General features: G+C 41.1%; 1 protein-coding gene across 14 annotated transcripts in view; it reads right to left on the reverse strand.

Annotated features, from left to right (window-relative positions):
• Positions 1-22,010, reverse strand: part of MACF1 (microtubule actin crosslinking factor 1) — a 346,247-nt gene that overhangs the window by 244,469 nt on the left and 79,768 nt on the right. Inside the window, exon 1 of one of the 14 annotated variants that reach the window (XM_082387388.1) lies at positions 2,081-2,408. The exons of the other annotated variants lie outside the window; for them this stretch is intronic. Within the exon in view, the coding sequence (XP_082243514.1) occupies positions 2,081-2,189 (109 nt within the window). The 5' untranslated portion in view covers positions 2,190-2,408. Of the gene's footprint in view, positions 1-2,080; positions 2,409-22,010 lie in introns of those variants that run through there. 14 annotated transcript variants of the gene reach the window in all.

A 22,010-nucleotide genomic window follows, 5' to 3' on the forward strand; every position in this document is an offset into this window, starting at 1 on the left:
CTTGTAGTACACACTAAGCCAATATTAAAATGTTATCACTTAACGATGTGTTACCCACTCACTATTAAGGACTGAACACCTGAGACTTGCCTAGAATTTATTAGGCACAGGACCTATGTTCTACAGTATGTTCTGCAATAGTGTACACACCTCCTATTAGGGGAAGAAGAAAAAAAAAAAAAACAAGACCAGACTAGAAGACACAATCTTCACCTTTTTTAATCAAGTATACATTTATAAGCGTTGTAAATATATACAGAGAGATGGCGGGGGAACTTTATTCTGGTGATGTCCGACTGGCAGGTAGTACAGTAGAGTATACACGTCATTTAAAAACACATTTTAACAGATAAAATACATCTTAAAATTGAAATTAAAATAAAATGGGTACAGAAGCTCTTAAGTACTCCTGTGAAAGTTTTAGAATCCATACTCTCTAATTGAAAAAACCACTGCTCTAATTTTACAGATAAACTGAACATAGCACATTCCCAGTATAACTATTAGGTACTAGAATCAATGTTGTTTCATAAAATAAAAAGCTTTTACAATCTATTTTTCTTCTGTTTATTTCAATGTATTTCAGCTGTTTATGAAATTAATATTTTTAAAACATAAACAAGAAAGCACTTCAAAGATAGGGCTACGGCTTCTAAGTTCAACAGCAAATCCTATATTGAGGATAAACTTCTTAAAATATTAATCAACTAGTGGTTTAGAAACGCCATTACCATAATGCACAGGAAAATGAAAGCAGCAACCTTCGCCTAAATAATATTTACTTTCTCATTATATATGACACAGTATATACAGCCAAATAACTCATGCCTGTCTACTCCTTTCCTTGTAAGCTCAAATACAGGCTTACATTTCAAGAAAGCCACTTTGGACTACCTTTTAAAACACACCACTACACAAGCAAACATATTTCTAAATGTCTGTCTGCTTTTGCTGATACAGACACACATTGGGATCTGAGTATTTAGTCATAAGCTTTTCTGGGACTTACTGGAAAGACACTGGGGAATGACTGAATCTAATTCTAATTCTGTCAAGCATTCATGAACTTCTAATAAGAAACTAAGTAATAAATCATCAAATCTCCATCTTAATTGTAAGATACAAGTAACAAGTGTCTCAATAGGTTGGCTTGAAGGCAGTAAGCAGGTCACAAAGACAGTACTAAAGGCACTGAGATCCAAGGGTGTACTCCAGCAAAAGCTGGACTTTATTATTCCTCAACTATGGAGATTTAGAATCAGCTAAACAGGGGCTGATCCCACCACTGGGCGTTTAGAAGCCAAAGGAATATAATGTAACAAATAATAAGGGGGGGGGGGGTTCTGCTACCACTTAGAAAAAAATTTTAATATCAGGATCCAAATATTCGCCTGCGGGAAAGAACAGTTAACTTCCTTGCATTGAACAGGACGCAGGATGGCTTGGATACACAGAGAGTAAACTGTGTAGCTGCCTGAGGGGAAAGGAACAGTTTAAACCCTATCAAAGAGAACAGAGGCACCCCCACCCCGTGTTCGCAGATGCACCTCAGCAAGGACACCCTGTGACCCTTTCCTCTCACTGACCTTTCCTCCTCTGCCTTTTCTCACCCAAATATACAGCAAATCTAGAAACTTCTCTAACCCCACAAGTTCTCCCACATTTACACCTGAAGGAGGGTTATACAGTTACTGTATGTTTTTGGTTTTTTAAAATAAAAAAAAAAGATCAAAAACCACTTTGAGACTGAGAAAGTAAAGAATGGAAGGGCTTGATTCTCTGAGGAAGGACAAAAGTCAGCACAATTGCCACTTCCCTCAGCCTCCAGCCCAGACATCATCTCATCCAACCTACACCCTCCAGCCAGACGAACCTCACAGAACAGGAAAGGGTCCAGGTCCCAAACTGGTCCCAGGACAGTCTGGTTTCCTCAGTAGATCCCGCACACACTCAGGTCTGACAGCACCCAGCCCAGAGGCTGTACTGGCCCTTTAAGGAAAGCAACTGGGAAGGCCTCCGTCATCCACCCCACCCTCGAAAGCCCCACAGCAGATTTCAAGAAGCACTGGGCACCCATTACCTGCTCTGCCTCTGGCACATCTCTTCCAGTATAGAACACCGGCAATTCCAAGAATGTGCGTCAAAATAAAGATGGCTGGTGGCAAATAAGATGAATCTAAGAGAGGCATTTCCAGGCCCGTCCTTTCTCCTCCCCTGAATTAGCCACAAGCCCACAGCTCAGCGCAGCCTCTAAATGCCTTTCTCCTGAGGTTACTGCTGTCCTGTACTATCAGCACAAAGGCAGAGGCCCGCAGCTCAGTGCTGTCAGACACTTCCTGGTGGTTTCTCCTCCATCTCGCCTCTGTTTTACAGCAGGCAGTAGTAAATGGGGACTAAAACTCTACAGTGTGTCTCAGACAAAGCCCAGGAAACAACTGGCCAGAGGGGGAGGGGAAAGGGAAGGAGGAACCAGGAGAGCAAAAAGGGGCGTCTAAGCTACTGCTGAGCTGACTCAAACTCTATGTTTGGCATCCTCTGTTCAGCTTAAACAAACAAGCCTCAGACCCTTCTACAAGAAGGGAGGCTGTCAGAGGACGCCACACTCTTAACTTTCCACTCCCAGCCTGGCTGGGATGGAGCCAGAAGCAGAAAGTTGCAGAAACACTAGGGAACCACTTGCAGGGAGGAGGGGAAGTATGCAAGGATGTGTAAGTGTCCACAAGTTCCCTGGCCTAGTCGGAGGGCAACCCTTCCACACCCACAACCCGGGAGGAGGAGGTAAGGGACCCGAACATCACCACAGTGAGGAATCACATGCAGAACAAGCTCCGCAGAAAAGAATGCCTTCAACAAAGCTAAAGCCTGCTTGCAAATGAAAACCTGATACGGATATTGTAGCAGCAACTGGAAACACTTTAACACTTACACACCCAGTAGAATGACTAAAACTAAGAGTCCTGGCAAGATACAAAGCAACTGGAACTCTCATACACTGCTGGTGGGGGGTGAAACTGGCGACTCTAGAAATTACTCTAGAAAACAGTCATACACATACCAGGGTGACCAAGCAGTATCACTCCTAGATACTGACCCAAGAAAAATGAAAGTGTGTCCACACAAAAACTTCTACATAAATGTTTATAGCAGCTTCATTCAGAATAACTAAAACTGAAAACAACCCAAATGTCCATCAACTGGTGAACTAATAAAAACTGTGGTACATCCATCCATACAATGGACTACAACACAGCAATAAAAAAGGAACATACTCCTGATACATACAACAGCGTGGATGAATCTCAAAAGCCTTATGCTACATGAAAGAGGCCAAACACAAAAGGCTACGTACTGTGTGATGCCATTTATATGACATTCTAGAAAAGCAAAACTACGGGGACAGAAATCAGATAAGTGGTTGCCAGGGGCTCAGGGTGAGGGAAGGGAACAGACTACCACGGAACACAAGAAAACTTTATGGGGTAATGGAAATGTTCTATATGCTGACTCTGATGATAGTTCCACGACTGTATACATTTGTCAAAACTCACAACATTGTAGACCGAAATGGGTGGATTTTATTGTATATAAATTATATTTCAATAAACCTAAGAAACACATTTAAAGACTAGAAAGAACTTTGTACAACCTAAGCTGAATATGCAAAGTTCTTGCAGTACCACTGCCCCTCTTCTCATCTACTTTTCTATGAAGAGATACTTTATAAAATGAAGTGTGGACACACAAAAACACAGAAGACCCAACGGCCAAGAGTACATCTAACACCCAGGACCCTTCACTCAGAGAAGGGTTATGGCCTCATCTTTCTACCAAACTAGCTTTTTATTTATTTCTACAGTGCCTTTTACATTATGGTATATAAACATGGTGTATTACCACAAATAAGCTTTAAAAATGCAACCTGCTTTAATATCTCTAAAGTTACCCCCTCTTTTTTTTAATAAAAGGGAAGGTTTTAGATTTGAACAATCTACTAACCAGAAAGATGACAAAGGGCCCTTGATGGGGGAACTAATATTTACAATGTGTATGTTTTAATCTGGCATCAAGACCATATACGATTTTGTGCTAACCTACATTTTATTCACCAAATATTTACCATGTACCAGGCCTTGTTCTAGGTACTGGTAACAGAGTAGTGAACAAAACAAAGATCTTGCTCTCATGGGGCTTATATGCTAGTAGGAGAATAGGAGAAGACACAAAATAAACATAAACAAGTAAATATATACTAAAGGAGATGAAGAGGAGAAAGGAGAGCCAGAGGGGGCATGTTTACAGTTTTATGTACAGGATGGTCAGGGAAGGCTTCTCTAATAAAATGACATTACGAACCAACAAGTCATGTGGCTTTTTAGAGAAAGGATAAGCCCAAAAAAGAAACGAGCAAGTGCAATGTCCCTGAGGCAGAAGTAGGCTTGGTGTGTTCAGGGGACATCAGGGAAACCAGAATGGCTGAAGCTGAAAGCAAAAGGGAGTGTCCGGAGATGAGGCCACAGAGGGGTCGGATCATCTATGGCTGTATAGGCCATTCGTAAAGAATCTGGTTTTTATTCTAAGTGAAATGGGAAACCTTTGGAGGGTTTCCTGTGAGCAAGTGATAGGATTTAACTTAGGTTTTAAAACGATCACTCTTGCTGCTATATTGAGAACAGACTAGAGAGCGACAAGAGCAGGAGCAGGGAAACTAGTTATAATGCCATTACAATAATCCAAGTGAAAACTAGTGCCTGAGATACGATAACTGAGACCAGGGTGCAGTGGTAGAGACGGTGAAATGTGGTCATATTCTGGACAAATTAAAGAGTCATCAGGGACTTCCCTGGTGGCGCAGTGGGTAAGAATCCGCCTGCCAATGCAGGGGACACGGGTTGAAGCCCTAGTCGGGGAAGATCTCACATGCCGCAGAGCAACTAAGTCCGTGCGCCACAACTACTGAGCCTGTGTCTACAGCCCGCAAGCCACAACTACTGAGCCCACGTGCTGCAACTACTGAAGCCCGCGCACCTAGAGCCCGTGCTCCGCAACAAGAGAAGCCACCGCAATGAGAAGCCCACGCCCCGCAACGAAGAGCAGCCCCTGCTCGCCGCAACTAGAGAAAGCCCGTCTGCAGCAATGAGGACCCAAGGCAGCCATAAATGAATGAATGAATAAATTTTTTAAAAAGATTAATTTAAAAAAAAAAAAAAAAATATATATATATATATATATATATAAAGAAAGAAACATCAGGATCTGCTGATAGACTGGATGTGGGGTGAGCAGGGAAAAAACAGAGTTGAGAATGACTTCCAGGTTTGGGGCCTGAGAAATTAAAAGGACCGAACTGCTATTTCCTGAGATGGGAAGGGCAGCCAGAGAAGCAGAGGGTTTGGGGTTCATTGGTGGTTGCAGTTGTTTGGGGTGGTTTTTGTGGGGAGTGGGGTAGGAATTCCATTTTGGATACATTAACTTTGAAATGCCTAGTAGACATTCTAATAGAATTTTGAATAAGCAATTTAATATATGAATCCAGAGTTCCAGGAGAGACCCAGGCTGTTGCTTTAAAGCCAGGAAACTAGATGAGATCACTTAGGGAGTAAACACAGAGAGAGAAAAGGTCAAGTTCAAGGACTAAGCCCTAGAAATGCTCCAACATTAGGTAGGGAAGAGGAAGAACCACAAAAGAGACTACAAAAAGAAGCCAGTGGATTAAAAGAACCAAAAGAGCATGCTGCCCCAGAAGCCAGGTGAAGGATGTGCTCTAAGCAGTAACTAAGCTGTTAATGTGTCAGGAAGAGGACTGAGAATTGACCATTGAATTTAGCAATGTGGAGGTCGCTAGTGACTTTAACAAGGGCAGTTTTGATGGCATGGCAGAGAAAAGGTCCAACGGGAGTGACTCAAGAGGGAATGGGAACAATCAGTGACAATAACTAACATCAACTCTTTTAGGAAGGAATTTTGCTGTAAAAGGGAGCAGAAAGAGGGATGTAGGCTCAAAAGAGAATTTTTCTTGGCATGTGAAATGTGTCAATAATTGTGTTTGCTGAAGGGAATAAGCAATAGGGAGGAAAAACTGATGGTGCAATCCAGTGGAGACTAAGCCAGAGCTCCCTCTGGAGCAGGGCTCTCTTGTGAAACAGAGCACTTCATTCATTCATTCAATTTAAAATATGGAGCATTATGCTAGACACAATGGACACAAAGATGATGATGACATCCCTCTTACTGTGGAGAAGCTCCTGAGCTGTGATGGTCAAAGAAGACAGACTTGCTTGGAAGGGAAACTGATATTTATTAAGCAGCTACTAGAAAGCATCTTCAATCTGTTATTTCAATGTAATCCCTGTAATATCCCCTAAAATATCCCTATTTTATAAATCAAGAACTTGAGGCTCAGAAAATTCAAGTTATTTTGCCCAAAGTCACAAAGTAAGTAAGAAGATGAACTGACATCTGAACTTTTATCTGTCTGGTTTCAAATCAATATATTTTAATCACACTGCCTCCCTTTGCTGAAAAGTTCTGGCAAAATCAGTATGCTAACCTGAAGCTAAACAATTTTAGATATTTATATGTTTGGAATACTTCCTCTTTGTAAGACAAGAGCCTGTAAATGGCTCTACCCAGCTCTAAGGAAAGAATCTCAATTTCAACACAAAATGTTACAGTGCTAGTGCTGTCTGTGTCACCACTGTACAACACTTTTTGCAGTCTTATAAATATCTTCACCATATTTTCATTTCCCAAAGTGAAAGCCATTTCTCTGCCTTATTCTGCTACCTGAAGCCATTGCAAAGCTGTCTTAATTAGAAAATCATATATCATGCTTGTGCCATTCAAAAACACCTAGGAAATTTGAAGGAAAAAAAAAATTCAAGGACTCAAATATCAAGATACATTCTGAATCTACTGTTATTATTAGAGAAGACAATGAAAAGTACCCAAAGTAATTTACTCTTCGTAAGATCTTTATAAGATGACATGCTGGGGCTTCCCTAGTGGCACAGTGGTTGAGAGTCTGCCTGCCAATGCAGGGGACACGGGTTCGAGACCTGGTCTGGGAAGATCCCACATGCTGAGGAGCAGCTGGGTCCGTGAGCCACAATTACTGAGCCTGCGCGTCTGGAGCCTGGGCTCCGCAACGAGAGAGGCCGCGATAGTGAGACACCCGTGCACCGCGATGAGGAGTGGTCCCTGCTCTCCGCAACTGGAGAAAGCCCTCGCACAGAAACGAAGACCCAACACAGCCAAAAAAATACATAAATAAATAAATTAATTAATTAATTAAAAAAAAAAAGGAAGGCCATGATATTTGCTCATAAATTTAAAAAAAAAAAAAAAGATGACATGCTATACCTTGGATACACCATTTTTCTACATATGACAGGTTAAAAAGTTTGTTTCCAGCCTTTGTGTATAGGTATGTACGCATGTTTGAAGGAAGAAAAATGGGCAGGGAAACTGCCTTTGTGAAAGTAACTTTTTCACTCAGAAAAACTAAGATGGATCTGTGTGCTGTCATTTACAGGAAGTGGTTAGAAGCTGGCAGGAGGGAGTGACTAGTTTTCTTTTTAGAGATCATTTAATATACAAAGAATAGGCCATTTAAAGACATATTTAGCACCCCCCAGGATATCCCTTGCTAACAGCCAATGGCAAGGGCCCCAAACCATCAGAAAGCCTTGTAGAAGCAAGACTCTGAACTTCATTAAGACTTGAGACCTGCCTTTCTATCAGATTACTTCACTCACAAGAATTTAGGATGGTCACCCACAACCATTACCCACAAGAAATCTTGGGCAACACCCCAGAATCACTTTAGTGTCTGCGACTGAGATGAAAGCAAGCCTGTGAGAAAGGAGGCTGCATGTTTTATTCAAACTGTCATGGAGTATACCTGGTCTCAAAAATAACTGACATCCACAAGCATCAGAACTTCAGCAGATACTGACTGAAAACTTAAGACCCATATGATTAAAAGCCTGAAATCTTGAAAAATAATGCATACAAAGAGAGACTTTAAAATATATATATATATATAACTGAGATTAAAATTTTGGTGGAGAGACTAGCATATGACTAATAGGATTGGAAACCTTGGGCTTCTGGAAATGGGAGGCCCAGGCCTCAAAACCTGGCCCTGAGTGCTTGTCATCTGTTTTCTCCTATGAGTCCAGAAGGCAGAGGATGTGGGCTTCATAGGAGCTAATTAGGAGACATCCATGACTCCTGTCTCTAAGGTTTAGCAATATGGTATTGAGACAGCAATAAACATGCAAAGGCTCAGAACGCCTACAAAGAATTTTCTATATACCCCAGAGTCACCAAATACAATAAAGTTAGGAAAATATCCAAATTTCTTGCTCAATAACCTAGATGCCATAAGTATTTTAGTAGAATGGCAATTACAGGCCCAATCTGAAGCCAGGCTGCTTGAGTTCAAATCCAGACTCTACTGTATATGCCACATTAGCACCTGTGGGCAAGTTACTTAAATGACTTCAAGGAACCTCAACCTCCTCACCTGTAAAATGATGACAGTAATAGTACCTGTCCCACAGAGCTGTAGTGAGTATTAAATGAGTTAATGTATTTAAAGTGTTTAGATAGTGCCTGGCACATAGTATGTGCTCAATAAATATTGCCTATTATTATCATTATTTGGAGGAACAGCAAACAAACTACATCTGATCACAAGACTTCTGAATACTGCTCAAACTTTACAAAACCTTGGTAAACTGATAATTTACCTAACCTATAACCAAAATTACCGAATCTAATTTACCTGATCCCAGTCTCCAACCTGCCAACCCTATCCTCATTCACTGTGAGATTAATCTCCCTGAAGCATGCATAATGACTGGTGCATCTTAAATGCTCAATAAATGCTCATTTGTAATTTAATTCTAAAGTTTTCAATTCTCCACAGTCAGCAAATTAAGTCCAAAACTCTCTGGCTTTACAATATTTCCCTCGCTTACCCTGGAATGTACTGTATTTCCTTCCCATCTCCGCAAGTCAAAGTCCCACTCCTATGGGTCAGTTTAAACCAGTACTTCCACAGAATTTTCCCTGGTGACTCCCTCCATCCCAGTTAGAAGTAAACACCTCCCTTGAATTTATACTTTATATGTTTCTCTCTCATAACATTAAGCAGTTTCTACTTTATAATATAGTTGTGTGTATATTTTGACTCCACTGAAGTTTTTGAAGTTAGATGAATGTTCTCCTGTATAAACTCTCATCACTAAATAACTACTTGTGGAATCAGTGAATAAATGAATGAATGAATGAACAAAAAGAGCAAGAGGATCTGAAGAGCACTGTGAGGGCCAGGAGTACAAGGGGGGAGCAAACTAGAAAGAGTAAAACTGGGTCCAACAAATCATGAAGATTCCCAAAATATAAGCACTCCTTGAGAATCCATCTATTTTCACCAAAAAAACATACACCAGAGAGCAAGTGCCTGGAAAACTATTCATCTTATGGCAGAAATAACTCAGTATGCTCCTCTAGATAGGCCCAGCAGATTACATACACTAACAAAGGAGCCAGGACACTTTTAACAACGAACTTCCAAATCTACCTGAGAGTTTAAGAGAAAAAGTTAGTTTACTGATTCAGAAATTCCACTTCTAGAAGTCTCTCCAGATATGGATTCTGTCCAACAGCCAAACTCTCCCCAAGCCCCGTTCTTCTATCTCTTTCCCTCTCTCTCCCTCTCCCCAGAACTCTAAACTTAACATAATCTGTTAGCCAAACCTTGACTCAAATTCTGACTTCATGGTTTCTAGCTGTATCTTCGGACCAATTACTTAATCTCTTTAATCCTCAATTTCTCCATCTGTAAAATGGGGATAATAAAATTACCTCTTCACAGTGTTACAGTGCGAATTAGGTGATAAAATGCATGGGCTATTCGGCACGCAGTAAGCATTATTAACTATTTTTTAAAAATTAAACATTCCCTCATTAATGTTAACTATTGTTATCATTGTTCCTACACTAAAACATTTATGTCCTAGCAAAGCATCAAATCATCTTCAGTGGCCAATGCAAGGAGGTAAGTCAAAGCAAAGTGTGTTGTATTTAACAGCTCTAAACCACCAACTCCATGAATAAAACAAATTGAGCTTCAATGGCACTGCTTCAAAAAGGAAAAAGACAAGAATATTAGTCAACCTTAGTATCCATATTACCATTTTAAATAATCCCTCTCTTTGGGGTTCTGACCGTTTCCCCCAAGAAAGTAAAAATAATAAGATCTAGCTATTAAACTTTTTCCAGGATACTCTGAGAGTCAGTATCTTAAGTAAATGGAGAAAAGATGATACAAGAATAAGAAGCCCTGTCTATGGGGATTGCTCCTGAATTTTGCCAAGGCTGTTATTTTTGTCCAGAAAAATACTGTCATTCCAAGTAAATGCACATTGAAGGAGAGTTAGCATCTTACTCATATCCCACCTAAATGCATTTTTTAAATGCTTTTCCAGATAAAAACAAAAAGTGGTCTCAATGGGAAATGTCTTTTAGTGTGGTCTGGCTAAGAACACGTGATCGACTTCAGTTTTCCTGAGATACCAGAAAATCAAGAACGCAAGAGAGTAGAATAAGCATGCAGCTGACAGAGGGGTCAGGAGCTCAACAATGATGTAACCGGGCAGGCTTGAGAATGCCTAAGGTAGCAACATTCAAGGCTCAGAAAAGAGTCCAGGCCAAGATAAGAGGTAGGTAAGAGAGACCAACTTAAACTATTTATCCATGGAAACCAAGCTTTGCACACAAACAAAGAGCTAATTTTAGATCTCTGTGAGACAGTTTTCCACATCCTGGCAGTAGCCCTAAGTGAAAAAGATGTAGAATTTGCCCACTGAAGACAAAGACAGATTTGTCAGCTTCTTTCCACTTGTGAACTCTTGGAGCCTGCTCCGAACCCTAATTCAACACAAGAATTATTTTAGTCTTTCTCAGGAGAGTCTACCACCAGGCTCTGCTTACCTTCTAATAAAACCTTCAGCTCTCGTGACCCCTTACCAGGGTCCAAGGACCAAAGTCAAATGAAACATGGCTAGTAGGATCTCCCCTGACAGTATCACTTCATAATTATGTGACCTTAGGGAAGCCACTTAATGTTTCTGAACTTTGGGTTCCTAATATGTACAATGTGTATATAAATCCTGTTTCTCAGCATTGTTGATAAGATTAAATAAGGAATATATTTAAAGTATGTAGGTATACATCAGATGCTTAATAAAAAGTTTTCTTCCCCTATCTCCTTACATTTTCTTTAAAAATTGCTCTTCAAATCTTACTCATAAAATCAATTCCATCTCAGCCTTTGGAATAATCTGCTCTTCAAATACTTAATGATCCAGAACGTTCTTTTTTTTTTTTAAATGTATTTATTTTATTTATTTATTTTTGGCTGCATTGGGCCTTTGCTGTTGCACGCAGGCTTTCTCTAGCTGCAGCAAGCGGGGGCTACCCTTCGTTGCGGTGCGCAGGCTTCTCATTGTGGTGGCTTCTCTTGTTGCAGAGCATGGGCTCTAGGTGCACGGGCTTCAGTAGTTGTGGCACGTGGGCTCAGTAGTTGTGGCTCGCAGACTCTAGAGCGCAGGTTCAGTAGTTGTGGCGCACGGGCTTAGTTGCTCCGCGGCGTGTGGGATCTTCCCGGACCAGGGCTCGAACCCGTGTCCCCTGCACTGGCAGGCGGATTCTTAACCACTGTGCCACCAGGGAAGCCCATCCACAACGTTCTTAAAACAAGTTCACATCTTTTGTTTCTGCTCTAATATTAAAAAAAAAAAAAAAGATAGTACTCTGTACAATAAAGACAAGGAATCTGATTGGTCTATCATAGGATTAGGAGTTTCTCTCATTTAGAGCTTAACACCCCAGTGACCCCTACTGGACAAAGATAGATGCAGAAGACTGAATTTTATAACCAAGACAAAGAGACTCTGTGATTGCTTTATTCTAGTGAAATCCTTACACACAGAACTTAATATTATACAAGCTCAAGCTTGCCTCAAAACCCACATACACCCATAACATAGAAGACTGTCAGCTCATTCCTTTCACAGGAGATATCATCACCACAATTTGGTTGGCTTACTGGCGCCCCCAACTGGATGCCCAGTATTCACAGCTTTGTGATGAGTCCTTATAGAGAAAAGCACAGGCAGAGAAGGAACAGTCACTGGCACACAACCCCTACCCCCCACCCCTGCAATTTTTCCATTCCCTGAGCTGACTCACTCTCACTCTCTCCGCCTGCAGCCAGGGCCACTGTGCGTGCCTGGTGAGTAATGCATCCTCCCAGCTGCCTCTGACTTAACGAGTAATAAAAGGAAATGTGGGTAACAGTTTTAATGGAAGAGAACACACACCCCGTCCTGCAAACAGTGATGGCTCCTCTCAACCCCCTGCAGGGACTCAGAGCTATAGTGAATTCCCTCCCATGACAGCCAGGTGGCAATGAAGAAACAGGCAAAGGCAGAAACACCAATGAGTACATCTAAAATCTGAGGACCACAGGTTCTATTTTGGATAAAACCAAAAGGGATGGGCACGAAGCAGAGCCCAGCCCAGCCTACTGGTCAGTTCTGGTTCATTCCACCATAGACTGCTTGTCTAGCAACAGCTCTGCCCAATGGAGACTGCAAGCCAGCCCCAGCATCAGACCATCTGCTATCATGCAGCCTTATACTGTGAGGCAAAGCACGATGAAAACCACATCTCAGAGGAAGAGGCAGCCTCTTAAGTACCTGCCCATCCACCCTCAAGTGCCCAAAGTAGGGAGTGAGGAAAAGAATGGCAGCTGGCTTTCTTATTAGTGACTGGCACAGTTGATATTCAATAAATCCTAAATGGACAATAGCTACTGTTCAACTTTCTCCCAACAGATATTCCTAGATCTTCTAACCCCTCAGACACGATGAATCTATGAAGCCATCTCAAACATTCTGGAAATGACTGCCAAGAGCTAAATAACTCAGGGAAATCACGGAGGATCTTTGACACAATTTAAAGTACTTCAAGCAATAATCCTTGATGTATTTGATATCAAACGGCAAAACTTTAACTAGGACCCAACTAGACTGGGTCTGCCCCCTACTGTATGCACTCTACTACTGAAGAAGAAAAAGAATCGCCCCACATAACATCATAATCGGATTTTTTTTTAATTTTCCTGAAATCAGGGCATTTCCAGTTCAGTTGCTTATATTTTTCTCACCTATAATCCACGGGTCCCTGAGGCCTTGGAAGAAAACTATTATGCAACTCAGTTTTTGACAAAATTCAGAATATTCAATATCCTGATTTGTCAAAAAAAAAAAGAAAAGAAATTACCTAAGACAAAATTACCTACATTACTAAGACCAAAAGATATGTATAAAAATTTTCAACAAGAATGAAACAGAAAGTGCCTTCTGGTTAACTCTGGATTAACCAGAATATTTAATTAAGCATATATCAGATTTTATCACTACATTTAGCAGTTTGAGAGCTAGATGATGAGGTTACAGCTCCAGTTCAGTCCCTAGCTTATTATATGACTCCAGCATCGTTTAATCACACTGGATCTATTTATTTATTCATAAAATGAGTTGATAGTCTAGATCTCTAAATTCTTTTCCAGTTCTAAAATTCTGCGGTTCTGTGAAATATTTAGTTGCCTAGGTTCTACGTTAATTGTTACCAACAACAGAAAATTTACAAACTAGTCTTATACTATCCTTTAAGAGTTCACAATCTAACAGGGAAGCAGTAAGTGTATAAAAAATTATAGTATAAGGCAGTATATGTTTTGTCATGAGGAGGGCAAGACCACAAAAATTCAGTAAACGGAACTTTAGTAACTCAGTCAATGGAATGGTCATTGTGCGGGAGGGGGGGGGATAAAAGGCTTCCGTGGATTGGGGGTCTGGAAGAATATGTAGGATTTCAACAGTCTGAAATGAGAAGAGTAGACATTCCAAGAGGAGAGATGGCACAAGCAAGATCATGGAAAAAAAGGAAGAAACAAGCGAAGCTAGAGCACAGGGTTTGTGTATTTGAGAGAGAGAAGTTGGGAAGATTCACTTCTGCCCACCTTAGGTTACACATGGCAGACTTAATATGCACATTTATCTCCACTCCCTTCTGAAACCTCAGAAAAATGACAGTAAAGGAATAAAAATGGCACAAAACTACAGGAATAAAGAATTCAAAATATCAACAGAAATTTGACAAACTGGAGAACGGAAAGATAAATGGTCACTGATTTAAATTTCAGCTGCTAAGTGCTTGTAGGGGACGGGGGACGAGGCAAACAGTGCTGCAGGACTCCAGAAAGGCTCAAGAATTAGAAGCACTAGGTACCCCTGAAGGCTTGAGGGGAGGGGAAGGAGAGCTGCAGGGTGAGGCAGAACACAGGCTGGTTGAATGTCTTCAGGCTCACATGAGGTCAGAAGTGAGGTACCTCACTGAAAACAGTAGCACTGAATGAAATTTGACATAATGAACAACAAGACTCTCCCCCTGCCCTATTGCCCTGCTTCCAGGCTAAAGAGGTCCCAGATAGGAGACCGGCCAGTTCCTCCCTGGGGAAATGGACCTCCCCTACCTGGTTATTCAGTAGAACATACCAGGCAACAAGCCCCACCAATCAGCTTTTTAGGCTTCCAATCAGCTTTTTTAGGGGCTAACTCTTAATTATGAAGATCACCAAGAAACATCAGACATTCAGAAGAGTCTCTAACATGAAAGACAGAGACCAAATGAACAAACAGAATGAGCTTGAAACAGAGACAATACTGGAAGCAGAGGAAAACACTGATAATTAATACCTTCAGAGAGCCCTAAAAAGCAATATTGCTATAAGACAAGAACAAGTATATAAAAAAGGAAATATTTTCTGAGTGAATGACTAGGTTTTCACAAAGGCATGAAGAGGTAGTATGTTCAATTAAACATCCCATGAACTTTAAAGAATTAGGATGTAACTTCACTAGGAAAAAAAACTCTAGGTATCCTAAATACTAATATAAACAATAACCATTTTTATTTATTTATTTATATTTATTTATTTATTTATGGCTGTGTTGGGTCTTCGTTTCTGTGCGAGGGCTTTCTCTAGTTGTGGCGAGCGGGGGCCACTCTTCATCGCGGTGCACGGGCCTCTCACTGTCGCGGCCCCTCTTGTTGCGGAGCACAGGCTCCAGACATGCAGGCTCAGTAGTTGTGGCTCACGGGCCTCGTTGCTCCGCGGCATGTCGGATCTTCCCAGACCAGGGCTCGAACCTGTGTCCCCTGCATTGGCAGGCAGACTCTCAACCACTGCGCCACCAGGGAAGCCCCCTCCTATTTCTTGGCAGCATCCTATGCTACCTAGAAGTCCCTATCTCCACGCCACTTTCAGATGAACAATACATAAAGCACAAAAGCAGAAACTGATATTGCAAAGCTGTCTCTCCCCAGATATTCCTTGAGACCTGAATCCTAAGGCAGAGTACTAGCAATAAATACCCTCTCTTTTATCTTTTTATAAACTGCTGATTTAGCCTCCAACCTCACAATCACACAGACTCTGGTAGGTGCTAAAACACAGTGATGACACGGACCACTCCTTACAGTCTTAATATAAATGGGAGCCTGAACACCTAACCAACTTGAGTGCTTAAATGGAAAGATTCGAAAACTTATCTATCCGTCCTCCTGACTGTAAGTTCCCCCCACTTATCAGCTTCATCCATACACACCAAGGAGGGGACCCAACTCAAAGAAGAAAAATAAAAAACAGGAAAATTAACTAAGATTAGAGCAAAGATCCAGCTCTTGCCAAAACACTGGAGGGAACCAGAGCACTTCTGGCAATAAGGTAAAGTCCCTGAGATCTGACCTTCTGATATCTAGGCAAGTTCCTGTACCTATTGATAATACCTCAGGGGAAATGCCACACCTCGAGCCACCATGAGCATGTGATTTTCAATTCTCAGACACAGACCCTGCAAGCCATGGAGCTGATGCACAGAGTGCAGGAGCCCATACACACCACACCATGTGTGAAATAAGTCCATGACTGGCACCGGATGTCATGAGATGTCTCACCCAGATAGAAACACAGTACACCTAAGACAGGCATAGACTTGCATGCTCTGAAGGCACTGAACAGCACTGCCCGCACCAGGCCTCATGAGAAAGGAACTGAAAAACAGGTGACGTTTCTTGTGATCCATGCCAGTCAATCATTCTGACTACCTTGGCAACCGTACTATCCAACACCTCCCTCCAGCACCTCAATCAAGGTTCCTGTCTCCACCTGCTCCTCTGACATCATCCTGTCATTATATTTTCTTTGAAATTCCTTTGATGAAAAATGAGTCACCTCTTCCTGCCAACACAGGCCTAAGCCTCTATCAGGCAAGTCATTCTCATTTGTCAATCTTCTGGGGGCAAGGCGCCACCCAGAGGCTCCTTCAGCTACCTCCACACCTCCCAGGAAAGAATGCCACAGAGCAAGATCAACAGCCAGGAGGAAAAATGTAAGAAATGAAAAGAAGCAAAGGTTCTTGGTGGAGGTGGGAATGGGGCCTGGGACCCAAAACATAAACTATCTATTCCAGAGGGACACACAGTTGAGAGGATAAATAAGCACTAGGGTAGGGCACAGACAGTCACACTTAAAACTTGGAAAGGCTTCAACCTCAGAATATTCACCTTAAAAGATTTGGTTCCTGATACAAAGTGCCATCAGCTATTCTCCTGCAAGAAATAATTGCAAATATAATTTCTCACCTCAAGGTGAGAAAGGCTTTGGGGCAACAGTCACCTGCCTCAGTGCTCAAGACAGTGATGCTCTAACTTCAAGATTCATGGTGGCAGGGATAGGAGCCAAGTTCAAACTGACAAAATGCTATTCAGACATACAAATCACCCTAAATTTTTTGCATAACAGCTTTATTTTTTTTTTAACATCTTTACTGGAGTATAATTGCTTTACAATGTTGTGCTAGTTTCCACTGTATAACAAAGTGAATCAGCTATACATATACAAAAATCCCCATATCTCCTCCCTCTTGCGTCTCCCTCCCACCCTCCCTATCCCACCCCTCTAGGTGGTCACAAAGCACCGAGCTGATCTCCCTGTGCTATGCAGCTGCTTCCCACCAGCCATCCATTTTACATTTGGTAGTGTATATATGTCAATGTTACTCTCTCACTTCTCCCAGATTACCCTTCCCCCTCCCAGTGTCCTCAAGTCCATTCTCTACACCTGCATCTTTATTCCTGTCCTGCCCCTAGGTCCATCAGAACCATTTTTTCTTTTTTTTAGATTCCATATATATGTGTTAGCATACGGTATTTGTTTTTCTCTTCCTGACTTACTTCACTCTGTATGACAGACTCTAGGTCCATCCACCTCACTACAAATAACTCAATTTCGTTTCTTTTTATGGCTAGCAACATTCCATTCTATATATGTGCCACATCTTCTTTATCCATTCATCTGTCGATGGACACTTAGGTTGCTTCCATGCCCTGGCTATTGTAAATAGTGCTGCAGTGAACACTGCGGTACCAGTCTCTTTCTGAATTATGGTGGTTTTCTCAGGGTATATGCCCAATAGTGGGATTGCTGGGTCATATGGTAGTTCTATTTTTAGTTTTTTAAGGAACCTCCATACTGTTCTCCATAGTGGCTGTATCAATTTACATTCCCACCAACAGTGCAAGAGGGTTCCCTTTTCTTCACCCCCTCTGCAGCATTTATTGTTTGTAGATTTTTTGGTGATGGCCATTCTGACCGGTGTGAGGTGATACCTCATTGTAGTTTTCATTTGCATTTCTCTAACAGTTAGTGATGTTGAGCATCCTTTCATGTGTTTGTTGACAATCTGTATGTCTTCTTTGGAGAAACGTCTATTCAGGTCTTCTGCCCATTTTTGGATTGGGTTGTTTGTTTTTTTTGATATTGAGCTGCATGAGCTGCTTGTATATTTTGGAGATTAATCCTCTGTCAGTTGCTTCATTTGCAAATATTTTCTCCCATTCTGAGGGTTGTCCATTCATCTTGTTTATGGCATAACAGCTTTATCGAATTTCATTCACATACCATACCCATACCTTTCAAAGTATATAATTCAATGGAAGCATATTCACAGAATTGTGCACCATCACCACCATGTAATTTTAGAACATTTCATTACCCCCAAAAGAAACCCTATATCCATCAGCAGTCATTTCCCATTCCACCCTCCCCTAACCCCTGGCAACCACTAATCTACTTCTTTCTCTATGAATTTGCCTACTCTGTATAATGGAGTCATACAATATGTGGTCTTCTGCGTCAGGCTTCTTTTACTTAGCAGAACGTTTTCAAGTTGGCTCCTTTCTCTTAGCATATTTTCAAGTGTGATCCATGTTAGCACCAATTAGTACTTCATTCCTTTTTATTTATGAATAATATTCCATTGTATGGATATGCCATATTTTGCTTATCCATTCATCAGTTGATGGGTATGTGGGTTGTTTCCATTTTTTTAGTTATTATGAATAATACTGCTATAAGCATTTGTGTACAAGTTTTGTCAGATATACATTTTCATTTCTCTTGGGCATATACTTAGTGGAACTGCTGGATCATTTGGCAACTCTGTCTTTAACTTTTTGAGGAAACACCAAATTGTTTTCCAAAGCAGCTACACCGTTTTACATTCCCACCAGCAACGTATGAGGGTTCCAATTTCTCCACATCCTCTCTGTCTTTTTTTTTTTTTTTTTTTCATTTATTTATTTATGGCTGTGTTGGGTCTTCATTTGTGTGTGAGGGCTTTCTCTAGTTGCGGCAAGTGGGGGCCACTCTTCAACGCGGTGCGCGGGCCTCTCACTATCACGGCCTCTCTTGTTGCGGAGCACAGGCTCCAGAAATTGTGGCTCACAGGCCTAGCTGCTCTGCGGTATGTGGGATCTTCCCAGACCAGGGCCCGAACCCATGTCCCCTGCATTGGCAGGCAGATTCTCAACCACTGCGCCACCAGGGAAGCCCCTCTCTGTGTCTTTTTGATTATAGTAACCATTCTAGTGGGTATGAAGTGGTATCTCACAGCAACTTTGACTTGCATTTCCCTAATGACTAATGATGTTGAGCATCTTTTCATGTGCTTATTGGCCATTTATATATCTTCTTTGGAGAAACGTCTATTCAAATCTTATGCCCGTTTGTGATTAAATTATTTGTCTTCCTACTGTTAAGTTATAAGAGGACTTAATATATTTTAGACATAAGTCCCTTATTATATATATGATTCACAAATATCTTCTCCCATTCTGTGGGGTGTCTTTTCACTTTCCTAATAGTATCCTTTGAAGCACAAAAGTTTTTAATTTTGACCAAATCTGATTTATCTACTTTTTTCTTCTGCTGCTTGTGCTTTTGGTGTCACAGTCAAGAAACCATTGCTTAATCCAAGGTCACAAAGATTTATTACTAAATTTTCTTCTAACGGTTTTATAGTTTTAGCTCTTACACATAGGTCTATGAGCCATTTTGAGTTAACTTTTGTACATTGTGTGAGGTAGGGGTCCAACTTCATTCTTTTGCATATGGATATCCAATTGTCCCAGTATAATTTGTTGAAAAGAGAATTCTTCCCACATTGAACTGTCTTGGCACTTCTGTCAAAAATCAATTGACCATAAATGTAGGGGGTTATTTTTAGATTCTCAATTCTATTCCATTGATCTAAATCTCTATTCTTATACTATTACCACACTGTCTTAATTACTGTAGTTTTGGAGTAAGTTTTCAAACTGGGAAGTGTGAGTCCTCCAATTTGTTCCTCTTTTATCAAGATTATTTTGGCTATTATGGGTCCCTTGCATTTCCATATGAATTTTAAGATGAGCTTGCCAATTTCTGCAAAAAAAAAAGCCAGCAGGGATTTTGGTAGGGACTGATTGATCTGTAGATCAATCTGGGGAGTACTGCCATCTTAACAATATTAAGTCTTCCAATTCATGAACATATAAAATAAAAAGGAATCTGAGCCACTGTTTTCTGATACTTTGAGACAAAACTACTCAAATTTCCTTATACTCTAGCAAATATTAAATATACTGGAGACACTTGATTTTAAAGATTCCTCCCCAAAAGAAGTGATATGCCATGCTGCGGAGCAACTAAGCCCGTGAACCACAACTACAGAGCCTGCGCTCTAGAGCCCGCGAGCCACAACTACTGAAGCCCATGTGCATAGAGCCTGTGCTCCGCAACAAGAGAGGCCACCGCAATGAGAAGCCCAAGCACCGCAACGAAGAGCAGCCCCCGCTCGCCACAACTAGAGAAAGCCCGCGCGCAGCAACGAAGACCCAACACAGCCAAAAAATAAAATAAAATAAAATAAGACAAAATAAAATAAATAAATAAATAAATAGAAGTGATATGCTAAAAGATACTGATTATAAAGCCACAACATGTCTTTCATATTGCAAAGCAACACATTACGCTGTATAACAAGTTTCCAAAACAGCTGAGCACCCAAAGTCCTAAGACCTAGAGACTTAGCCAAGCATAACTAGTGCTGAAAGGAACAGCAAAGGCCCTGTGCTCTGCCAGGCCCCACTGGCCTTGACTCATTCCACTTCAGTAAAGGAAAAAGGATGGAATAACCATGATCCACTTCTCCACCACAAATGCGTCAAATATGACAAAATAAAAAGTGTTCAGAAATTAACTTAACATCTTCCTTTATATAAATTGGCCACAAATCATTCCTGAGAGAAATAAACCTTTGCATCAGTATTAGAGTAGGAAAACAGAAATTTTATATAAAATGGACTCGCATGTAGCAATCCAGTTGGAAAAAGAGAAGCAATCATAGTAAGTCTTAATTCTACATTTATATATAAACTCTTTTCCCTTAAATTTGTTTATTTAGAGTGGCTGAGGAGGGGGAGGTGATGAAGACTATGGGGAGTGGGGGGGCTAAAGGCCCTCTTAGCTCTCCTTTGGGTTGCTACTACACTTACTAGACAGGAATAAAGGCAAAGAATAACATAACTTCATATTATAATATATAAACTATACAATTAACATGTAGTTAAATAGGCAAAAAGCTAACCAAAGGCAATCTAAACCCTACCATCACCTCTCACCTCTCCAGTCACACAGCAAAACTCCTACTTTTTTTCTTTTTCTTGGCCGCCTGGCATGCGGGACCTTAGTTCCCCAACCAGGGATCGAACCCACACCTCCCGCAGTGGAAGCGTGGAGTTCTTAACCACTGGACTGCCAGGGAAGTCCCACAAAGCTCCTACTTTCAAACACAATTAAATGCCTACTGTGTGTGCCAGACAATGATCTTTACATACATAACTCTAATCCTCTTTAATTCCTACTCTTTCAAGTAGGAATTATCACCCCCATTTTATAGAAGAGGAAACTGAGACTTACAGAGATTAAGTAACTTGCTCAGGATTATACAGCTAATAAGTAGCAGAGCTGGGATTCAAACCCAGGCAACTTCAATTCCTTATCTGGTGCTTTTCCCACTAGTCCAGTGGCTTTTCAAATATCCCAAATCGCCTATCTATGCTTCATCCCAAGACCTTCAAGAAAGAGAAGACACAGAAGGGAGTCCCACTCCAACTGTTCTGAGTGAAACTGGTTTTCCCAGACCAATTAAAGCAACATAGGGGAGGTAGGGAAAGAGGCAGAGGTGAAGTGGGGTGAGAGAGAAGGGGAGAGGGGGAAGGGGGAAGGGGAAGAGGGAGAAATATGACCAAAGACAAAGATGGACATCAGTAAAGAAGTATGTGTGGGAGTTCCCCTTACAGCTAAAAATGAAACTGAATAAGGGCAGACAAACTCTGGCCAACAAAGATGACCTCAGTCAAACTTTTTTTCCTGATGATTTCCATTTCTCCCCTGTAAACAGTAGTTAAAATATCACTTAATCACTGCTTAATTATTCTCCACAAGTTCACTGCGCTTTAACTCCTTATATTCTGACAGTCTCCAGCAT

The sequence above is a fragment of the Balaenoptera borealis genome (genome assembly GCF_965194805.1).
Source record: "Balaenoptera borealis genome assembly, chromosome: 1".
NCBI classification, from domain to species: domain Eukaryota; kingdom Metazoa; phylum Chordata; class Mammalia; order Artiodactyla; family Balaenopteridae; genus Balaenoptera; species Balaenoptera borealis.